Below are 22,411 nucleotides of genomic sequence, written 5' to 3'. Positions count from 1 at the left end.
AAACAATGTACAGATACAGTATTTTATTCTATAGCCTTTTCCTGATAACTTTCAACTGGGTATGAGTGTTGTGGTTATGAAGAACTACTGGAAAAGACATGTTAATGCAAAGTACAAATTTATAGCTGGTGTATAGGTATAATCTTCAGCACAAGTTCAGATATATATTTTGGAAAATGCATCTTTTACCTAAAAGTACTTGTTACTTTTATACCACAGCCTTTACATAAACAATCTTGTAATATATCCACATCTTTCACCTTCTAACCTAATTTTGTGCTTATTTTTTTAACCATTATTAATACGTATATAAAATAAAAAATTTAGAATTGTGCATTATAAAAACAGCCATGTTCACAGAGAGAGAAAATTAAACCTTTACAATTTTATCTTTTCAAGTACCAGCATATGATAAAAAATCAAACTTAAAATTAATGTTACATTTAAAGGCTCAAAAGTTAATACGAAAACACTTATAGCAAAGGAAATGTAACGAGCTCCATTTTAACTTCAGTATGTATCGACTTGGGGCTTTGTGCTCGAAAGTGTTCGGAGGGATACAAAGTGTTGGCCATGTATCACTCACCATTTCACAACAAAATGCTGGTCATTGTTTTAATTTTTTATTAATTTAGATTTGTGCTAGAAAAAAGTGCATGAAATATCCCCCATTGAGAGATGACCTAGTGTTCCATGGCATCAGGAGCCTTTCAAAGAATTGAATTAAATGAAAATGGAATGTTTCCAACATAATTTGATCTAACATTAGATTGTGTGAAATGCCCTTGACCTCATACGTTGTGTTGGTTATTTAATTTTCTCCTCATTACTATTATGTAAGGGATTTTCCTGTAAACGTATCACCAAATCTTCCTCTCATTTGTTGTTTGGTTACAAATGTATAAAGATACGTAATTACAAAACTTATTCACGAGCTATAAAGAGTCATGCAAGTGATCATAATTACTAATACTTGCATTACTTTTTAAAACTATTAGATAATAGTAATAACTATTAGATAATACTAAGTAAAAATGTGTTGACACACAGGAAACTTAAAATGCAATAGAGCTATCATAATATTGTAAATATAAATGTAAAACAATTACATAAATATTTTAATGAAAGAAATACAAAAAGCCAACACAACATGTTAAAGAGCCTTAAAATTGGAACATTAAAATTATAGTGTAATACAACTTTCAATAAAAATTTTCATTTTTTATATAATCTAATCTGTGAAGTACATATGGTTGATAGAATGAATTTGAGAAATGAAATAGGTCAATCGCTGTTGGCTTCCGGATCCTGACAGCGAAGATGCATTCTCATTTTATACTTCAGCATTATTGGCACTCACTTATATGAATTAATTTATATTTTCTTGCAATTCTAATTTGATTTGTTGGTACAAGTCTACAGCTTAACTTTCTTTTTAAACTGCAATAAAAATTCATTCAGCTTGCATGCTTTCTTTAAATTGTTGACTAACGTGCTTAAGAGGCTAGAAGTCTTAACTTACATGTACAGAAGTTACTTGAATTTAAAAAAGAAGATTTAAAAGGTCAGTTCTGGGAAAAGTATGTCAAGGAAAACCAGAACTGGAAATTCAAGTTACCGACAGGCCTACTCATATCTGTATAATTACTCTGTGGATACAACCTGTACTTCCGGGGCAGCGAGACGAGGGTTCAAGTGCACGCACTGTACTATTTTCACGAGAGCAGCTGGCATATGTTAAGGAAAAAACAAGGTAACTGATATTGCTTCAACTCAGGTTGAATTTTTTTTATACTAATTTCAGATATTATATTTTGAAAATATTTCGTTAATGAGATAAAAGAAGCAATTGTGTATGCATAACACAGCTGTGTAAACCCACAAAATGAACTTCTAATAAGTAACCACCATTAGGCTTGTGTGAATATTCAAATTTTTGAATAACAGAACGAATAGTTTACTATTCATATTCAATTCGAAATTGAATGCTAACAATTCGAAAAAAAGGGTGCGTGTAACTCAGTACGTGTGATAGAAGTGAAACTTCTTGGGCAATTCAAACCTCGACTCTTAATTATATCGTAAGAGGTAAAATGGCAGCGAGAAAAAGAGAGGAGGAAGAAGACAATTTTTCTAAATAAATATGAACTAACAAAATTATTACTCATTTCAAAATAATTGCTCAGGATATCAATAATTATTGATCAATCGACTTTGACCAGGGCTACGCCCTAAGCCAGAGGTGCCTCACCCTGCTGCCGACTCCCTCTCCTCCCATCAACGTCCTCTATTTTAAACCTCCCGCCCACGAGAGAGAGAAGATAGATAGATAGATAGATATATAGACAGATAGATAGATAGATAGAGAGAGAAAAAAAAAGTGTGTGCGCACGAGTTTGGTTGCCCGACGCAAACTATTTCGGCACACACCCTTACTTGAGCAGTGGAGACTTCATCATTTTAAATACTGTAGTTAATAATTAAATAACTGTAATAGGTAATACTTAAGTCTAAATTAATGTGTAATTTTTAAAGGCTTTTAATATGGTATGTTTAATTATTCTGTTCTATCTACTAACTGTAAATTCAGCACTTTAATTAACACCCATGGCCCGTCCGTCTTTACTGCACCCTGCGGGGTAGAACACATCTCAGCACCTCGTCGACTTCAACTATTGCTCTCAAATGATCCGTTACCATCCGCCAACATAATTATTTTAAACATTTTTTTAATTAGCCATCGAGGCCTACCCCGGTGACAGACTTAACTAATTAAAGCTCCCCGGAGCGTTTTGTATTATTCGGCGAGCTTGAACTTTTGGGGCCTGTCCACACTGATCAGCACGAAAGCTGTACTACTTGCTGTTTTTTGTACGCAATTGTCAGTGTACGTGTCGGCGGCAATAAAACTTAATATTCACCCGACTTGTTGCACACAATTCTCAACCATGAGCTTTCCAGTACAGAGAAGCAGGTGTGTGGGGCGCCACTAGTCCCCACAAGCAGTCATCTTCGCCGATAACATAGCGTGTCCGCCGCTTAGAGCGGGCCGGTGAGTGCTAGCGGGGGAGTCGAGCCTAGCTCCACATGGGTCACATCTCGGCCCTGGGAGAGTCAGTAGCCAGGTCCATGTGCCCATCCACGTGGTGGCGCCCAAGGTCTACACGTATGCCGATCCAAAAAAAAAACCCTCCCCCACGACACAATAATGATTACATAGTTAACTATAAATATTACTCACTGTTGAAATAATCACACCGTAAAATGTTATATTAAGATATTCATGACCCCAACTATAGAACGGAAACAACTGTAACTGCAATTTATACACATTTTAAAAAGTAAATTGCATTCAATAAATTTTATTCAAAACCTCATTTATAATATTACTTAATATTACCCAGCAAAAACATTTATACAATTTAATAACAAGTTAACACAGTGTGGGAATTTTGGCTTTCATTTCTTTTTCAAGTTTTTAGGAGTCCTAACTTTTTGTATTTATTATTAATTTGTTTCAAATAGAAATAAATAAACATGAATTACCAAATTAATATTCACTTAAAAATATCAGGTCAGGATATCAATAATTATTGATCAATCACTATTAACAATAAATGAATCAACTATTTGAGAAATCCCATTAGTCCATCAGAGCAAACTTTAGGAAAACAAAATAAAACTGCTCACATGAAACAAGAAGGTAAAAATGAGTATTTTATGAAAGTGATAATTAATTTAGTATTGTTACCCAACCTATACAATAAAATAATTTTGCATAAATGTAATGGATTTTTAAATAAAAATTATTAAAAGTCATGGACTTATGGGTTTACTCAATCTTATAGGATATTGGGTACAATTTTGGGGTTTTACGAAGTAAGAGATGGCAGTGTTTATTATATAACTTGTTAGTTTGAGTTACTAATGTACAAACAAAATGTATAAGACAAAATACATGCATACAAAAACTTTATCCAAATGACATTGTTTTGAATATAACATTACTCTTACAGGAAACCCTCAAAACCCATCATAACATGTTAAAAAAATTTCTTCACTGTTGGCTACATTATAATGTTTCATGCAACATCAGAGACATCCTTATCGCATGTAGGCCAGTCGAAAAGATGTTGATAGCACTGCTGTACATTCACATCATGAGGTAGGTACATACTCAATTTCTGCAGATCCTCCATATTTTCCTCTGAATAGGACGTTTCCCAGCAGGATAGGCAGTAGTTGTCGGGAGGGCAATCATTCCCTTCCTTGTGTTGCGAATGTGGAATGTACTTGTCAACAGTCCATTAATATAGTCCCTAGCCAATACTACACCGGGTGTAGTACTTGTGTGTGAGAAGTGCATGAACTTTGACGGCTGCAAAGTTATTTTTCGATCCTTAGGTATGCTTCTTTCTGCAGATTCTGCAGACAACATTGATTTCTTAAAGTAGAATGGCCACCAACTTTTGAAGTCAATGATTTCAGTTGAATCTTCAATCAATAATGCCAGGAATGCCTGTTTATTGGAAGAGTTGAGCATGATTTCCATGTATTCCTTAACCATATACACCCGATCTCTTCGTTAGATTTTTCTTTTCAGTATGGCAAAATCCCGATCACACGGCAAAAAACTGTGACCCCTCATTGGGTAATATTGATCTACTGTTTCGAATCTGCCTGTGGTAGTCAATGTTGAAAAGAGTCTGATTAGGTATAGTGTGATTTCCATTCTGTGCTCCACAACCATCTGAAAAAATGTGAAAATGCTTCACACTTTTTCTTACAGCTGATTCAATGCATCTCATTAAGAATGTGCAGACCTCATTAGGCCCTTTTCCTGCCACTCCTTCATGGTAAACAAAAAAAAAGCACTCCATCTTTTAGACTATCGATAAAAAACACACTACAGCATTTATCAACTTGCGGACGGCCAAAAGACAAGGAGAAATTTTCTTTGAAAATTTTCAAGTAGTAATCATAACTTACTGTTTGACCAGGACAGTCACGTCTGTACAAAGAGTGCATGATCTTAACATTAAGTTTCGCATCCAAATAATTATATTCCCGGGCACTGTAATGATATGTCTTAACAGGAACGGAGGCAATATGTAATTTAACAGCATCAATAACAGTGCCTGATTTTGCATTCCCAGGAACATTAAGCCCACGTTTGTCTTGTGACGATTTGCCTTCACAAAGTAATGACGACAGTCTACGCACTCTATCATGTTATTCCATGCATATTTACAAAAGCTTTTTTGTACACTCGGTACTTGCCTGAAGATGTTGAGATTTCATAAACAAAAGTACAACCTCGTGAAGGTTTGATGATTCTTCTGCTCTCTTGCGTCGTCTGCGCCGATGCACTTTGGTAGTAGATATCAAACTCTGTAAATAGCTATCCTGCTCGTTCTTTGTCTCGAAACTGTGAAATTTAGACATTATCACTTGTTCCTGCTTTGATATCACAGTGTAGCATTTTCGCCTGCATCTAAAATAAATAAACATATTCATTTTTGTTTAATGATAGTGTGTTGGCTTAACTACTACAAGAAAGACATATCGTGAGAGGTTAATATACTTGCAGTCTTCACCTGGAGTCTTGGCAGCAATATATTTTCCAGAACAGTTAATATATGCTTCACCTGTCAGTCTTGCTTTCTTTATAACTGCATTCTTGTATTTCTGTACGTTTGTATGCCCTCTTTTGCGTTTATATTGTTGAGCAACGTCATCTTCACTTGAATCCATCATTAAGTTGTAAACAAATACGAAAAAACCATTGACAATAGAGAAACAAAATACAATCAAGTCATGGCCTTCAGTAGAATAATAAGCAGCCAGAGATATTGTTGGTAAATAAATCCTTTAATTCTATTCGGATATGAAAACCCATAAGTCCATGACTTATGGGGTTTCTCTTTCTCTTGTGTGATCGCCTCTAATGTATATCATGCTTACCATTTGGAGGACATGTGGGGTGTCTCGCTAGTATGTAGAACTAACTATGTAGTATCATAATCCATGGATAACTCATTTTCACATTTTTTGTGACTTATGGGGTTTCTCAAATAATTGATTCAAATATTACTCACTGTTGAAATACTCAAACCATAAAGAATATTTTTTAGTAAATATCAAAGCTAGGATTGATTATAATAAATTAGTTTTTAATTTAATTTTATATTATGTATATATTAGATATAATCGAGCATCTTTCTAGACTGATTTTGTTCTGCAAATGACGGAGTTTTAGTGCAACAGATTTTGCCAATAGGTTACATAGACATACCACAATGTACCTATTCAGTGACATTGATAATGTTCTACCGTCGAATGAATGAACAATGAGTAACATGTCTGCCGCTCTGCGACGTGAAAACTGCGGCACGGACCTTCCTCACGGTAATTCTTTACATTATAACCATATTGCCACAAAGTGAAAATTAAATCAATATTCTATGCACGGGATTTGTTTAAACATTTTTTAAACTAGCTTATTTTTAGTTGGACTCCGCATATTTACTCTCTCGTGGGCTCATATTTTAATACGGTGTGTGATATAGTTAATCAAATAATACGTGACAAATAATTACCCAGTCAAACTAAATGGTGAAAAGCATTATACTGTACAAGCAAAAAATATGTATTTAGTTACACAGCTAAAATAATACTCATATACCACTGGTTAATAATACTGATTTACACAAGCAATTAAAATAATACATACTTAAAAGAACACAATTTTCTTGCGAAGATGGCCGGTGGCGCGGTGCACAATAACCTCAAACCCCGTTGTGTTGCCCTCGGCCCAAGTGGGGTGGCATCAGGCGCAGGCGGGTCCCTACCGCCGCGACCCGCCTATCCCGGCAGCACGGCAGAGTTCAACCTGAGCCGCACGCCACCATGTGGAGCCCGCGGCCCGCCAAGTTCTCTGCACCACCCGCAATCGTTTAGCGTCAGAAATCATTTCGAAAAAATGTTTTACGAAAACGTTGCATTAAAATACGGCCTTAAAATTTTACTTTCATCGCGCCAAAATAAGTTTCACTTCAAAAACGAATATCAGTCATTTATGAAAACTGCTGTGCGAGATCTTGAAAGTCTGGAAAAATTTTGGGATCACAAATGATTTACTCGTCAGGTGGGGACAAAATGTCCACAGGCTATTCGTAATGTTTTAGGGTTATTTATGTGGAGATTTTTACTACATCTGGCCACGTAAATCTAATATAGTAAAGCCAGACTTAACACAGTAATTCAGAACCATTACTATCAACCACGTTACCAGCAGGGGCGCAACAACTAAATTTCCAAAGGGGGGGCAATAATATACCTTTTTATAAAGAATCATAGTTTCCCCTCTATTGAAGCGGGGGGTCCGGTAGTCCTCCCCCGGGAAAATTTGTATTTCAAGGTGGAAAATGGTGCTATTTAAGCAGTTTTATTATCTAAAAATTGATTACACAGCACTTTCTTTGCCCCCGTTTGCCCCCACTTCAAGGTTTCAGGGGGGGGGGGGGAAATACCCTTGCCCCCCCCCCCCCCCCCCCATTGTTGCGCCCCTGGTTACCAGCTAAAGTATTTTATGGAGAAGAGTGTCCGGCAGGTCGATAAAAATAGATTATAACTGACAGCATACTGATAAGGATAAATACCTGCCTTAAAAATCAAAATACTGTGGGCTGTTGAAGTTACAATTTTCAGATCAGATGGTAGAAACACAGCATACCATCTCTGTGATTAGTTTTCTTTCAAAATGGGACAGCGAAGACTCCTAAAGCCTAACAACCTACGACATTTTTCTGGTGGTTACTACACAGTGTACGACGACCGGACACAGGCCCACACACACACTCCTAGTGCAGTGATAGCTCAAGCAATTATCTTGTCACACGTGGCCCAAAAAAAAAAAAGAATTCACACTAAGGGAGAAAAAAACTTTGCCTCTTTTACCAAGTAAACATACACTGGACAGAAAAAGAATGAAACATTTTAAGCAACTACTGCTACCGTGTTCCTACACTTTAGTTAAAACCAAAAAATACAATACATAAATGTTAATGATGATTTATAGTGAAAAATTCAAATAAGCAAATTATTTTTAGACCTACATTATACTATTTAACTATGGATTAAAACTGTTCACTCTACATTCTTTTTAAACCCACCCTCTTGAAGTTTTTTTCACACATACTGCAATTGCCTTACATATTCGCTTTGCACTGTTTATTAATTTTTTTTTGGATCCTATTTTGATTACCATTTTCCTTTGAAAATTTGAATATTTCAACAAAATTTTACCTATAGTAATTGTAGCTGACTTAACCTAACCAACCTTTCACTTTAGTATTATTTATCTAATTTCCCAGAAGCCACTACACTACACATTTATTTCTTCTTTCATATTGTATTTTTATATGCAAAATATTATTTTTAGTGGGATTCTAATTCTTAATATTCAAATTCGATATTTTATGCAAGAATAATTTGATATTCACATTCGATTGGAACAAAAACTGATATTCGCACAGGCCTAACCACGATGCAATTAGTCAGCAAAAAATTTTAATTACAAATATTCACCTGACTCTGCAAATAAGTATAGCAAATAACATGATGAATATATCTAGCAACAAAATTACCTACATAACACAAAATGCAATGCTTACTTGGTGTTAACATATTTCAAAATTGTCCAAGATAAAGGATATGTAATGCTTAAAAATGCAATCAGCCAACAAAGTGGTGTAGCCAAGTTTAAATTTAGCCATTGATAACTTTTATTTTAAAAAATATTAATTTCTAACAATATCAGAAAAATAACAATTTATGAACAAATCATTAGCTGTGAATGTGTCTTGAGCTCTGGAAATGCAGCACTTTCACTAGCCAACTAGTTACATGTATTCCACAGATGTTCCGATTGGGAGGTGTTTCTCTTTTAGACTAAAAAGGTTTTGACAAGTTCTTCTATGCTTGCTTGCGATTGGCTGATTTAACCGACATGGCTAAAAAAGATGGCAGAAAATATGTCGTGCAGCAGTAGTGAAAGCGAATGGCATAACAGAATAATTGTGTGACATGATAGCTTCAAGCATGAAATTAAAACCTATCCTAATAACCACTGAAACACAAACGTAACCCTTGCAATTGTTTTGAGCTATAAACAATTTATTCAAGTGTACCTGACATCTTCTCCAACAAGTAAATGTCTTCAAAAATGGCCTTAAACACATTAACTAAAACTAGTTAAGCTGTACTGTGTAGGTGTAACCATACCTTAGTTGGTGAGTACTTACAAGCGGGAATACATTCTGCATTAATAAATAAAACCTTAAAATACATTGGGTTCAGCCATTTTTTATAAAAGCAATGTAACTTTCTTTACATACTGCATGTACACAAAATATTTACAGGTATTTATAAACGACGAAAACCCACTTTTAGTGCTTGAAAATGGAATACAGCAAATTCATCGAAACTGCAGATGTCTTCACAATTTCATACACATCTGATTTCACGATTACAATTCTGTGCTAACATCAATACTATGTGAATATTTTAAAACAAATAGGGCCATAAAAAAAGCCAATTATATTCATAGCAGTTAAAAACCATTCAAAATTACCATAATCCATTTCCCCAAGCACAAAATTATATATAAAAAAGCATTACAAATTACACCAGTACAATATCAATACAGCTATTACATCTAATTTATTATGGTGATTCTTGCAAGCATTTAGGGTAATCAATTATAGTTTAATCGTACTTGTTTTTATCTAATAATCTTTCATTTACATTTCAAACTCTTAAATCAATTACAAAACATTTAATTATTAAAAATAATTATGTATATCTATACTTTATATTAAATTTGTTAAATGGTAAAAGCAAAAAGAGCTGTAAAATAAAGCACTAATTTCAGACTGTTATAACATTAAAATAATGAAAATCAAAACTTTTCGTAATAGAATGTACACAAAATATTGTATGAACTTAATGTAATAACTGACAAGCTTGTAACAGTTAAAAATAGTAACTGAAGCAAGCATTGGAAAGGAAACATTCATATCGAGTTAACAGACGCCCGCTTACCTGGCAATATTGAAATGACACCAGAGAGGAAGGTTTTCAAAATTAAAATTTACCGGTGCTAAATGTAGTCCGAGAAGATCACATACTTCAGATAATTTAGAACTAAAGCTTTGATTATATCTAAATGAATGCATAATTTATTTAAAAATCACTTGCTCCTTTGTATATTTTCCAAGTTTCATAAGTGCTGTATTTAAGGCATGACCATTATTTCAAACCTAATATGTACATAATATTATAATAATAAAAAAATTAATTGCCCAAACTTTTAATAAAAAAAATCATGTATAAAGAAAGATGAGATATTAATTTCTCCAAACAGCTGGTCACTTATATTACCTCAATAAACACAAGATAACCATAACCACTCAAAACATATATAAAACCTCGAAAATATAATTAGCTGGACACTTGACAGATACTTTTAACTGAAAGAAGACCAGGTTCCCACACTTAATCAGCCAATTTGGCCAAGTTATCTGTCTTTTCCGTAACTCATTGATCTATATGGTACAATAGCAGATATATCACAACCCCACTCTACCTAGGACAACTGAGCAACCGGGCGTCGAACTACCAGGGAGGGCTAGCGGGACGACGACAGGGTTTTGGTGTTGAATATGCTACACTGTACCCTAACCGTATTCCTAGTGAACATTACTGCTTCCAAACCCTTAGATAGGACAACCAGGCCCTTATTTTTAAGGTAATGGATGTTGGTGTCCTATCCCTAACCTATCTGTTGCCCAAACTGCTGCACATGCGCAGATCTCACTTTTTCAGTGATATTGTTCACATGGTGTCCGTGCCATCTTATATATTCACTTTCGTGAACATTGGGGGACTGATACATATTTCATTTTCAGATTATAAATTTAATGACAGTGTGCAAACATGTGCTAAGAATTTCTTTGAGTCACCAAGTCTGGAAAAAACTTTTTTTTTTAAGTTCACAACAAAAACAAAAGTTCCAGAACCACCGTTAAAAACACAGTAGCTGAAAACAAGAACCGTCATTGTTTAATTGTGAAAATATTCTGAGATGAAAAAAATAATTAGCACTATTCACAAATATATTTACAGGTTTTCCCCTATTTGACTACAGATACGTAGCTATATATGATATGATAATTAGTATGTACAAGAGGCATAATTGATATTTGACTGTAAACTTAACCAATTGCAAAAAATAAGTACATAAAACTTGTTTGTTTTCCAGAGATTCCTAAAAATTTGATAACGCAGTAATGTCACGTACACAGCGTGGCTACACACTGGAGGCCCGAAAAATACAGAGGTTTAGTTCATGCCTCGTGCGTAAGGAGCAATGAGACATTTAAAGCATATGTTAAAGTCACCTTATTGCTTTGTAACTGTACAATAGATCCAGGTAAAAGGGTGTCTTAACCAATGCGTTCATCGCGAACCAGCTTAAAGATACGGCCAGGCGTAAATTTTTAAGGCCATCTCAATATAATCTGTACAATGCATAGAACTAAGTTTACACAAATATAAAATACACAGCAGTAGAGAACAGCATAAGTGAAAATTACATCACTAATTCACCTGTGAACATGTCTCTCTCAAGTATCAATACGATGTGATAAATTCATCAGAACAACTGATGATGAAAAGAAACGAATATATGTAATTAAAACATATGTGCTATTTACAAACATTAGAAAACATGTATAGTGTTGAACAAATTACTCACTTTTCTCATACTTGTGCTGAGACAAAAAAAAATTGAACAAAAAAAATTATTTCATAAAATTCACATAAAACTTACTATAAGTCTAATGAGTGATCTGAAAATAACAGCAAATACAATTCCAAAAACAAACTTAACAGCAAAATTATACATGGACTAATATAAGGACAGTTTTTTTTGTACTCATGCAAAAATATATAGAAATATGAATTATCAAAACATGAAGAACAAAACAAGGTTATTTATAAATAGTTAAATCGAACCAAAATGTAAAAACAAAAACAGAAAAGAGGATTTATTTTCTTCTACAAGAAGAAATAGAAATTAATAAATTAAAACAGTAAGATGAGCCCCACACACATCTGTCGTGCAAATATCAAAAGTCTGGAAACTATAATGCGTATTCTCACAAAAAGGTTTTCAAACACGAGAGTAGCTTCAAAACACACAGCAGATAAACTACTACGATGCAAAGCTGAGACAAACATCTAGAGACATCCCATGGCTATGCTCTACGGGTGCTAGTATTTGTTCTTGGTTCAGTACAGAAGTGAATTTCTGTGCACGACAAGTCCGGTGGTGTAGTTGCGCGAGGCTCTGCCCATTCGACGCAAACGATCTGCAACAAACATGGCATTGCCAGATTCATGGTGCACTGTGATCACACCAACAACAGCTACTGCACTGCATATCTGTGAAATACTACTTGAATACTTTAAACACACTATATAGAGACCTGAAAATATGGCAAATGCTATAAAGCTTACAAAAATGATGTTAATTTTTCAGAATTATTATTATTATTCTTTTAGGACTTTACCTGAACAAGTATAAGTTAAAATTGTTACAAAACCGAATGTATCACAACATGCACAGTCATGGATTACTTTACACATGAAAAACCTTTTAGTCAATTAAATCCACAGACTTGATTCACAGTTGGTTAATGTTCGTCAGTCTTTGTTCCAGTTGCCAAACAGTCCACTATTGCCGTGTTTATGGCAAAATGTCTGCAACAATTTCAAATATGCCACGCACATCGCACACCAGTTTATGATGAAGTTCCTAGTTAAGAAATAAAAATAGTAAAAACTTTGAGATTAACACAGTTTCTAGTTGTTTTAGAAAAAATGTGAAATTCTTTCATTGATTACTTTTTTAAGATCTCTTCAAGTAAGAATTCTAAGAATAGCGAGAAAATATCTTTAAAGAATTTGCAAATAAAAAATTTGTGTTAAAAATTTTGGAACTTTTTTTTGTTTCAGATGGAATATTATACTTATGAAAATATTTCTCAGCAAAAATTGGTTTCTCAAAGAAAAAAAAAATTATAAAAAGAACAGCCATTTTTGAAGAAAATAACACATCTAGTTGGAATATTATATTTCCGGTCTCTATCTATAAAACACCAAAACACAAGTTTAAAAAATGAAACTAAGCAACATTTTAAAAACTATTAATTTATATCTTTAAACCAACCTTCATGCCAATTATTATTCAAAGATCACGTTGACAATAAAAGTTTCTTACATTCAATATTTTAATGTTTCTTTGCTGAAGGGCCAGTGTAACATTTTCTTTTACATTTCAAAAGACTATAAAATTGATTTAAGAAAAAAACTAAATTTATTAGATCCAATGAACCATTTTCCTTTTAATTTATTTATATCTCTGGTTTTCACATTATTTATTTGCACTTCTGGCAGATCATGAATTAATCACCAGAAAATGAATGCTACATTGCCCAGATCTCAAATTTGTTTGAAATGTGAAATTGGCCTTTTTGGCAATATACCAACAATTTGATTATGCACTGTGCAATAAATACTTTTTATATTACGTACGCTGGTACTTCCCTAAAATGTACACTCGGTTGCTGATTTATTTTTAGGTTTGTGAAAAATATTCCTAAGATGTGTATGTTAAAAAAAATTTAGTTTTAAAAGAAACTGGTATCACAGTTAAAATAACATCATTGTTTGCCAAACACAACTATGGAAAATTTGATCTGCATATAAATTAACATTAAATATTTATAATCTAATATTTATTTAAAAATAAATAATTTATAAATAAAAAAACTTTAAAATCTTGTATCTACGCATTAACAAATACTAAGAACTGAAAAAGGTTTCATATCAAATACAATATTCTCATTATTAAAGTTATTTGGATTTTGAGGGGAAATTTGATTTTCTAAGTCTTGAAAACACCATGTTAATGTTTAACATCATTTCAGGTTTTTTCCCTGATGCTTATCATCCAAGTTAACTAACAACTTCAGGGTTCAACACAAACACTTACGGTTAACTTGGTCGCTAGTAAAGAAGTTCTTTGTCTTCGTGGCTAACTAAAATAACGTTTTTGTTGATGGATGGATACAAAAGCCGTTTTTTTTTCTTCGAGGCTCAGTTTCACTAGCCTAGCTGGATTTTTTTTTTGATTATAGGATTTTATAAAGAAATATCTTTATAATACATATGACTAAAGAAGTTAAACTGCATGCTTTTACCAGCTGTGACAATGCAGAACTTTACCTTCCAGAATCTGACCATACAATTAGTCCCAGCAATAGAGTTGATCATAAATACTTGCTTTCTTTCTTATAAATAACAGAGTAAAGGGCATGCCATTATTTTCAAATAAAATATGAACGGTCAATAGATTGTAATAAGGTACGCCGGCACTAGCAGTTTCTTCCTTGTAAATACATAATGCTTGTCTGCAAGAAAAGCCATTGCCTTATTTGGCCAGACCATTCAGGTGCGTACGCTCCTGCATAAAATTTTCTGCAATTTGCATGTCATCCATACATGTGTACCCTAAATAAACTCAATCAATTACAAAAAACAGATGATTCTTTAACACACAACTATTTTCAAAATCCTTTCGCGAATAACAACTGACTCTACAGATTGTTTGCAGCTTATATGTGATGACAATATTTTCAACCAAAGATAATATGCAGTGCAGGAATAGAGGAACCACCGTTGAAATGGTTCTTAAACATAACTAATGATATGAACGCATTCACCTAAAGTTGGGGGTGAAATCAAGCCTTAAATCTCATTTAAGAATGAGAAAAGATACAGCTGCATACTACATGCCAGATATCACAGAGCCTGGATGTCGTAAGAAAATGGCAATGGTACACAAGTGGTTGGGTTGGCGGAAAGAGGAGGTAGCCAAAAGATAAAGTAACACCACATCATTAAGAACAACATAAACCATTGGCTATGGTGACAAAGTGTTCTTGTAGATCTCAAGCCCTCAGATATAAGAAACGTAGTATAACATATGGGTGTTTTTAAAAACATCACAGATTTTTGAGACTAAAATTTGCCAGGCCCATAATAAAAGCGAATATAACATACAACGGAAAGACATTTGACTCAAACATAGTTTTTAACAAAGTGTTTATAAAAAAAGCTAAAAAAAAGTGCAGTATTTTTTTGCATGAAGGCAAATAACTCGGTGAAAAATATAATGAAATTTCGCCAGGGCAAAGCATTTCTCTGTCGCAGAACACAGAACCGAAAAAGCAAAAAAGAAAACCTGTTAGTTGTATGAAGCCAACTGTGTTCGCCTGTGTTGTCTTTTAATGTGTTGTTCTCTTTTGTGAGCAATGGAGTTTTTTGCTATTGTGTTCATATGTGCCATCCAGAGCTATTCAAGTGTTGTCAGTAATTATGTCTTCCTAGTTTCGTCCACTTGGTTAGTCGTCAGTCAATTAACAATTTGGTTTCTATTTTCTTGCAGACTGCCATGTCTACAGAATTAAATGTTTTCTTTTTCCCTTAATAATAGATAAAATGGGCTTTTCACTGTATTTAGTGTATACTATTTCCAAATTTTTTTTGTCACACTCAGTTTTCTACAACAGACAAATGCTTTGCAATGTTCACATCTACAAATATTCTAACCCAGTATTCTGTTGGGAAAATAAGTACGCTGTAGACAGCACAGATTATATTTCCTGCTCGCTCCAGGCTATAGGCAAAGCAATGACTTTCAAACTACTCACCAGTATGCAAGCCCCATGCTACGGTTGCATGATCCAATAAGCATGCAAATCATTTAATGCATAAGCCATTTGCTGTTTTGTCTTGCCTGTACAACCTGTTTCATGCACTCAAAAAAAAATGAACACAATCCCATACTGTTAGTGGCTTGCAAAAATTTAGATTATAAATATACACATTTAATGTACAAATTTTCAAATCCCTCCTCAAAATAAAATACATATAGAATTTAAGTTTCCAATCAACTTTACAAAACAAGTACTTCAGTGAGAGCTGAAAAAAAAGTACTTTTTTTTCCTGGTAGCATTGAAATTTGAAACAGTTGTAGAGGTAAGGAAAAAAAAAGAATAAAAAAAGCAGGATATTAAAAAAAAATTAAGACTGTATGTAACACTACCTATTAGGAGCCATCATCGCACTACGAGCTCGATGCCCCAATCCGTTCAAGGCGTACTGCAAAAATAAAATGGAAAGAACACACACGTTCAGTTCACGCTCTTTCAATGGTGAGTCAAAAGTTTAAAGATGTATAACACGTTCGGTGCTACCGTCACTGAACGAACTACAAAATTTACTAGACAACTGTATAATTGGAAAAAATTACAGACTGAACTTAAATCTTAACAACTGATGATAAATTGCAAGATAAAAAAAACACCTAAGAATAAACTATTTCTTAACATTTTTATATCTGACATGGCAATAAAAGCCAAACTAAAACCATTTTTAATGCCATTATTGTGAGAAAAAAAAACTCTCTCAGAGATTAAGATATCTGATAGCACCCAACGTTCACAGCACCACACCATTAACACCAGATGATAAAAAAAATTAACTTCTACCAAACACATGGTTCTCTGTTGAAACTGTCCAAAAAAAACAACAGATTTTTATACTACTAGAAACAAAAAACCAAAAATAATAACCAACATACCATTTTTGTTTAGCTATTAAACCCAGCAAACACCACATCAAATACACTCTCAAACTGACAAAAAAAATTCTCCACAAACATTATTTGCTTGTGTTTCAAAGGATGAAACCTGATTGTTTAAATTTTAAAGATCTAACTTGACTCTAATGAGCAATACCAATTGAAACAATAAATTGGTAAAAAAAAAAAAAAAAAAAAAACCACGAAAAACAAAACTAAATAGAAAGATTATAAATTCCATCTAACGAGTTAAAAAAAAATGGAATAAGGAAATAAAATAACTAGCAATGGGTCGGTTCCTAAATTTTCCCATACATTTTTATGTTTCATTTCAACCTTCAATTGGTTCAAACATAAATTGAACCTAATTTATTTATGCGATGATAAAATACTTTTTAAATTTGACACACAAATACCTTGGTTAACATCATCTGACATGAATAAAAATAATTATATTCTGCGCAAACAAACACCAAGAGAAATATCAGTTCTTCAATCCAGATTCCCAGTAAAAGAATGGGCAGTATCAAATGACAAAACTTGACCCATCGCTAAAAAAAAAAATTGCTACGAATAGACAGGGAAGGAAGAATTGAGTAGATTTTGAAACAATTCACTCCACATAACGTTAAAAAAAAAAAAAAAAAAAGACTTCAAGGAAAGCCACAAAACTATTTTTCAGGCCTGTTGTGTGTGAATGATCGCCCTGTAACACTGCTAATGAGTCTACATTACACGTTACCCCATTATTTTAATTTGCTTTAATAGTGTTTGTTTGTGTATGTGTGTGTGTGTGTGCTGGGTTCATAGAACTAACGTGTTAAATGCCACGTGCTACAAACCAAACTGTTAATTACGACAAAATAAACCAACACAGATGTTACTTACAAACCACTCACAAACACTTTACACAAAATTATAGTGACAAAAACAGGTACACCACTACCAAGTCAAGGGTGCACATTTCAACCTACGAAAAGTTGTGAGTTGGATCAGCCTTATGAACGACACAAACCATCATCACAACTTCATTAAGTTAAGCACGTTTCTGCCGCAATGAATTTGGGCTCTCTCCAGTTTCATGGAGTTTTCTTTGGACACAAAGAAAAACTGCATTTTTCTTCTGTGAGGACATGAGAAAAAGGCATGTAGTAAAAAACCAATGTTCCAGAGCAAAATATACCTTATTATGGAACACTCAGATGCAGAGTGATTCAAGCAGAAATAAAATGTAGACATACATCACAAAAAACACTCTTTGATGGTCAAGCTGATGTTAAAAAATTAATTTTGAAATTGTAACATTCATTTGGTGCTTCAAGGCTAAACATTTATTGTAAATATTAAGTGAGCGAGGTTAATAGAAGAAATTACAACCTCACTCGTTCAGCCTTCTCATTACGTGAAAATATACACTACTTTAACTGTTCCGAAAGAAGTCCAATCACTCCGCTTGAACAATTCTTTTGGTTTACAGCCCTGTCTTGTCTAAATTTTTGGGTTGAAATTTTTTTTGCAGATTTTTATTAGCGTACGAAGAAATATTTTAGGATTATACGAATAGTGCTATTCTACTATAATGATAGAAAAATTAACTTTTCTAATAGTTAGTAAAATATATTTCCAGAATTATGATATTGTCTTTTTTCAAATAGGAACTAAATAAGTAATGCAATTTAACTTAGAAAAAAAAAACTAACAAGCTGATGTACGTTTATGCTGAAACATGACCACCTCTACTTAGGGCATGGCGGTAGAAAACAGGAGTTGCTTTAGGAAGGACTGCTGGTGAGTTACAGGACGAATCCCCACAAAGACACCGGTCGATTCCTTCAGATTCCCTCAATCACTTTGTTGAAGAGTCTCTGACGACATCACTGTAAAAATATATTTTAACATCACATGGTTACGCAAAGAAGCTTCAGCAGTTTCCAGCAAACCCCAAAAATGGAATTCCCTGTTTCTTTCCTGGCTACTCCAGGTTTTTTATAACCTTTCACTGGTTAAAATCATGTACATACGTATATAATATTTCCATAGAAAACAACCAGTACAAATTTTCACGCTATTTCCCAACATTGTATAACATTCACAACGCATTTGCACTTGCAGATCCTTCAAAGTTATGAAAAAAAACTTTCAACACTGTAACTAAAATTCTGGAAACTATCCAGGTGATGTTTCTTGCATCGCATCCAGAGGTATCATCATAGATTAAATTAAGTCTCCGTGCCAAAAAATTAAACTTTGCTCAACAAACCAGTATTTCAAAAGAGACTGATATATATGACACAGTTAATAGCAAGTTAGTGATACACGATGAGCTTTTGTCCATTTAAATTTTCTCAATATACATTTTCCTGACTATTCACTAATTTTTTTTCTTCATAAATTTATATTTCCCTGACAATGCCAGGGTTTCCACGATGCTGGACACCTGGTTCAGCCTGCAGGATCTCCAAGATGATAGTGGACTCAAAACCATTTGTGTCAACTTGGTGTGTGAATCAGACGTAGATGAAGACCCTGGATATATGCAAGAATTCGCCATTACCCAGTACAGGGCCGACAAGTATTCCATTAGCCTTGAAGCAACCATGAAAAAATATATAATTAAAACCAGCTCTTGGAAAAAAATAATTTTAACCATTCAAAAAACAAAATAATATATATACAGTATTATATAAACACGGCTGAACACATACAGGATCAGATGTACAGGAATATTAAAAGGGAAAATCGTCACTACTACAAAATTATGTTCAAACCAAGTCAATCCAGATAAACTAGATCATTCCTTGCACCCATTTGCTAGAAAAAATTACAAACATTCAAATAGTTGTGTAGATAACATAAATTTTTGTTAAGGATTTGAAGGATGGTCTTATGGGTGCTTATTTTCCTGTTGAAGTTGATGCTGGTGGCATTTCTTCAATTATACGTACAACTTTGACAATCTACCTTGATAACTCGCGAAGCAGAAAAACTAGCACAATGTCAAGAGACAAGATTTTATGACTTCCTTCTTCAAATGCTGTTTATTTAGGCTGAATGTGCAAAATGATTAAGTATTTTGAAGACTATTTTTTACCAAAATAGTGTAATAATTTTTAATGTTATACAAGAGATATATTTTTTTAAGCAAAATAAATTGTTCTGTAATGAATTAAAAAGCAAATTTACTAAAAAATAATTGGAAAGCATTTACAAAGACATACCAGAACCAGTAACATAAAACCAAGGTTGAAAGAAAATAAAAATTATTAATCAAAGAATATTGTTAAAATTTACAATCGGCTTGGTCTGTACTTTTTGTTACAAACAACATATTAAAATAATAAGATTAATTGATTTTGGGATGTAAAGGAATAATTTTTTTTCTTTGATACTATGTATTAGCTTGCATATTTGTGTTCTTTAGGTTTTCTTGCAATCCATCATTAAATCTTATTCCTAAAAATGGCATTCAGTCTTAACTTCAGGCACACATTACAGTTCCTTCACTCTGCTCTCTCGACAAGCAGCTTGAACGAGCGCCAGCCTGGCAATCAGCCACCTGATTAGCACCTCAAGAAGCTCGCTACCTCAGACCCTCAGAAGCTTTCATCTAAACTTGGGTGTCTTGAGGTCTAAAACTGCCACAAAATATAGTACGACCATAAAAAATGTCCCAGTTATAAAATTTAGTAGTATCAACTTTAAGCACTGTAGTGTGTTGGTTCAAGGTCACAAAGAGTAACTCCATTTTATATAAGCGCATGCAAGAATACTGCTTTGCTGTTTTCTCACTTGCAGCGCGAAAGAATGGTTCTTTCCCCAATCAGTAGAGGGTGACCCTGTAAACTTTATTTGGCAAAAGGATGGAGCCTCTCTTCATTGGAATCTCTTTGTATGAGCGAGGTTGAACGTTGGATTGGTCGTAATGGTCGAGACGACAGATTTTTCGTTGGCCTCCACGTTCACCTGACATAACACAATGAAGAGACTATTGCTTCCATCACTCCAGACGTGTTAAAGTGAGGGAAGAATTGGATTTTAGGTTGGATGTATGCCATATAACTAAAGATGCACATATTGGACATTTGCAAAAAAAAAAAAAAAAAAACCACCTAGGTTAGTTTACCTTCAATTTGATGTACAATTCACTGTAAATAGTCTAAATTTAACTGTTATAGTATACCATTGAAACTGGGACATTCTTTTAAGGACACCTTGGATTTTATCTAACAAATTCAAATGACATTCCATGATCAATTTTTTAGATTAAAATTTTATGGAAATGCAATTTTTTTTTTTGAGCATCAAACCACTTTTAATTTTCCTGCACATAAGATACTTAATCATTTTAAAACAATTCTCTAACGCCTAATAAAATGATTGTAGTTAATGATACTACACAAAAAAAATTAACAAAAATTTAAAATATAATTATTTCACAAATAAAAGCACAAACATTTATTTCAAGCAACAAAAATTGGTTAAAAACACACAAAAAAAATCTATGTAAACTGTGTGTTTTGCCCAAAATATGATTTCAAACACTGAAATATCCTACAAAATTATTAATTAAAATTGCATATACATTTGGGCAACTTTATTGAAAACATAGAAATTAATTGAGTTGAGGAAAGATATTCTTTGGAAATATATTTTTTTCAATTCTATAAAACCCTAAATTTTAACAAAAGTAATTATTTAAGCACAGGTAAATTCACACATGTTCTTCAAACAAAATCATTAAGCAAGTAATTTTAGTGACCATCAAATTTAATTCATTCTGCCACTTACTTCAAAATGACTTCATAAAAATTAACCATAAAAAGTAAATATAAATAAATCAACCAACTAATTTCAACATGAAACAAATGTCAATGGGCATTACTAAATGTTAAAAGTACTAAATGTTAAAAGTGCAGAGTTCTTGAAATTTATTTTTAACAGAGAAATAAAAACACCAACAAAACTGCCCAGTGAATGTTAATTTGAAGCTGAAATGAAAATTGCACGTTAAGGGGTCGGATAGCAAACAAAAGATGCTCTCTTGGTTTCAACAGATCTAATGCCATGATTTTCTATTGTTAGATATACAATTTGGCTTCATTAAAGCATAGAATACAATTTCATGTGCGCTTGAAGTTAAAGTGACAGGCTAACTACAAATAGTTTCCCCCGTGAAGTTTAGTATTGAATTCAGAATGACTACAACTGTAATAATGCTGTCAATATACACTGAGTTATAGTTTTAATTTGTTATCTCTGCCTTAAAGAAGGCCAATATTCAATATTAAAAGATAAAAAAAATTGTTATAGCACTACAACTGTTAAAACCAATTATGGCACATTTTGGTTCATATCTCATCCCCTTAAGGAGTTAAGCAGTTAACATCACACGTTATCGCATTATCAGAGTAGCCCATGCCTAGGTCTTTTTTTTTTCAACCGCTGGTTATGTGATCATGTTTGAGAAAGCGAAGAGGTACCTTCTCCCGTTTACTTGATCAGGCTTTTCCTGCGCAGGTGGTTAAAGAATCTGAATTGGAGCCGCAGGGTTAAGTCTTTCCGTACTGTGGGCGGAACGAAAAGGCGTTAGCACTCAGCATTACAAGTTATCAGGGGTGAAGGGAGGCGTGGGAGTGATTT

The 22,411-nt window shown here is 33.4% G+C and overlaps 1 protein-coding gene across 5 annotated transcripts in view; it reads right to left on the bottom strand.

The window, feature by feature from the left end:
• Nucleotides 1-9,346: 9,346 nt before the first annotated feature.
• Nucleotides 9,347-22,411, bottom strand: part of LOC134527668 (tropomodulin) — a 268,206-nt gene continuing 255,141 nt past the window's right edge. For 3 of the 5 annotated variants that reach the window (XM_063360547.1, XM_063360546.1, XM_063360549.1), the window contains exon 8: nucleotides 9,347-12,434. In XM_063360547.1, coding sequence (XP_063216617.1) covers nucleotides 12,355-12,434 — 80 coding nt within the window. In that variant the 3' untranslated portion in view covers nucleotides 9,347-12,354. Of the gene's footprint in view, nucleotides 12,435-16,234; nucleotides 16,291-22,251; nucleotides 22,336-22,411 lie in introns of all 5 variants that reach the window. The other 2 variants (XR_010074242.1, XM_063360550.1) reach the window with 2 other exon arrangements.

The sequence above is a fragment of the Bacillus rossius genome, chromosome 1, assembly GCF_032445375.1.
Source record: "Bacillus rossius redtenbacheri isolate Brsri chromosome 1, Brsri_v3, whole genome shotgun sequence".
NCBI lineage: Eukaryota > Metazoa > Arthropoda > Insecta > Phasmatodea > Bacillidae > Bacillus > Bacillus rossius.
The sequence above is the reverse complement of the archived record's forward strand: the minus strand, read 5'-3'. Positions and strand labels throughout refer to the sequence as shown.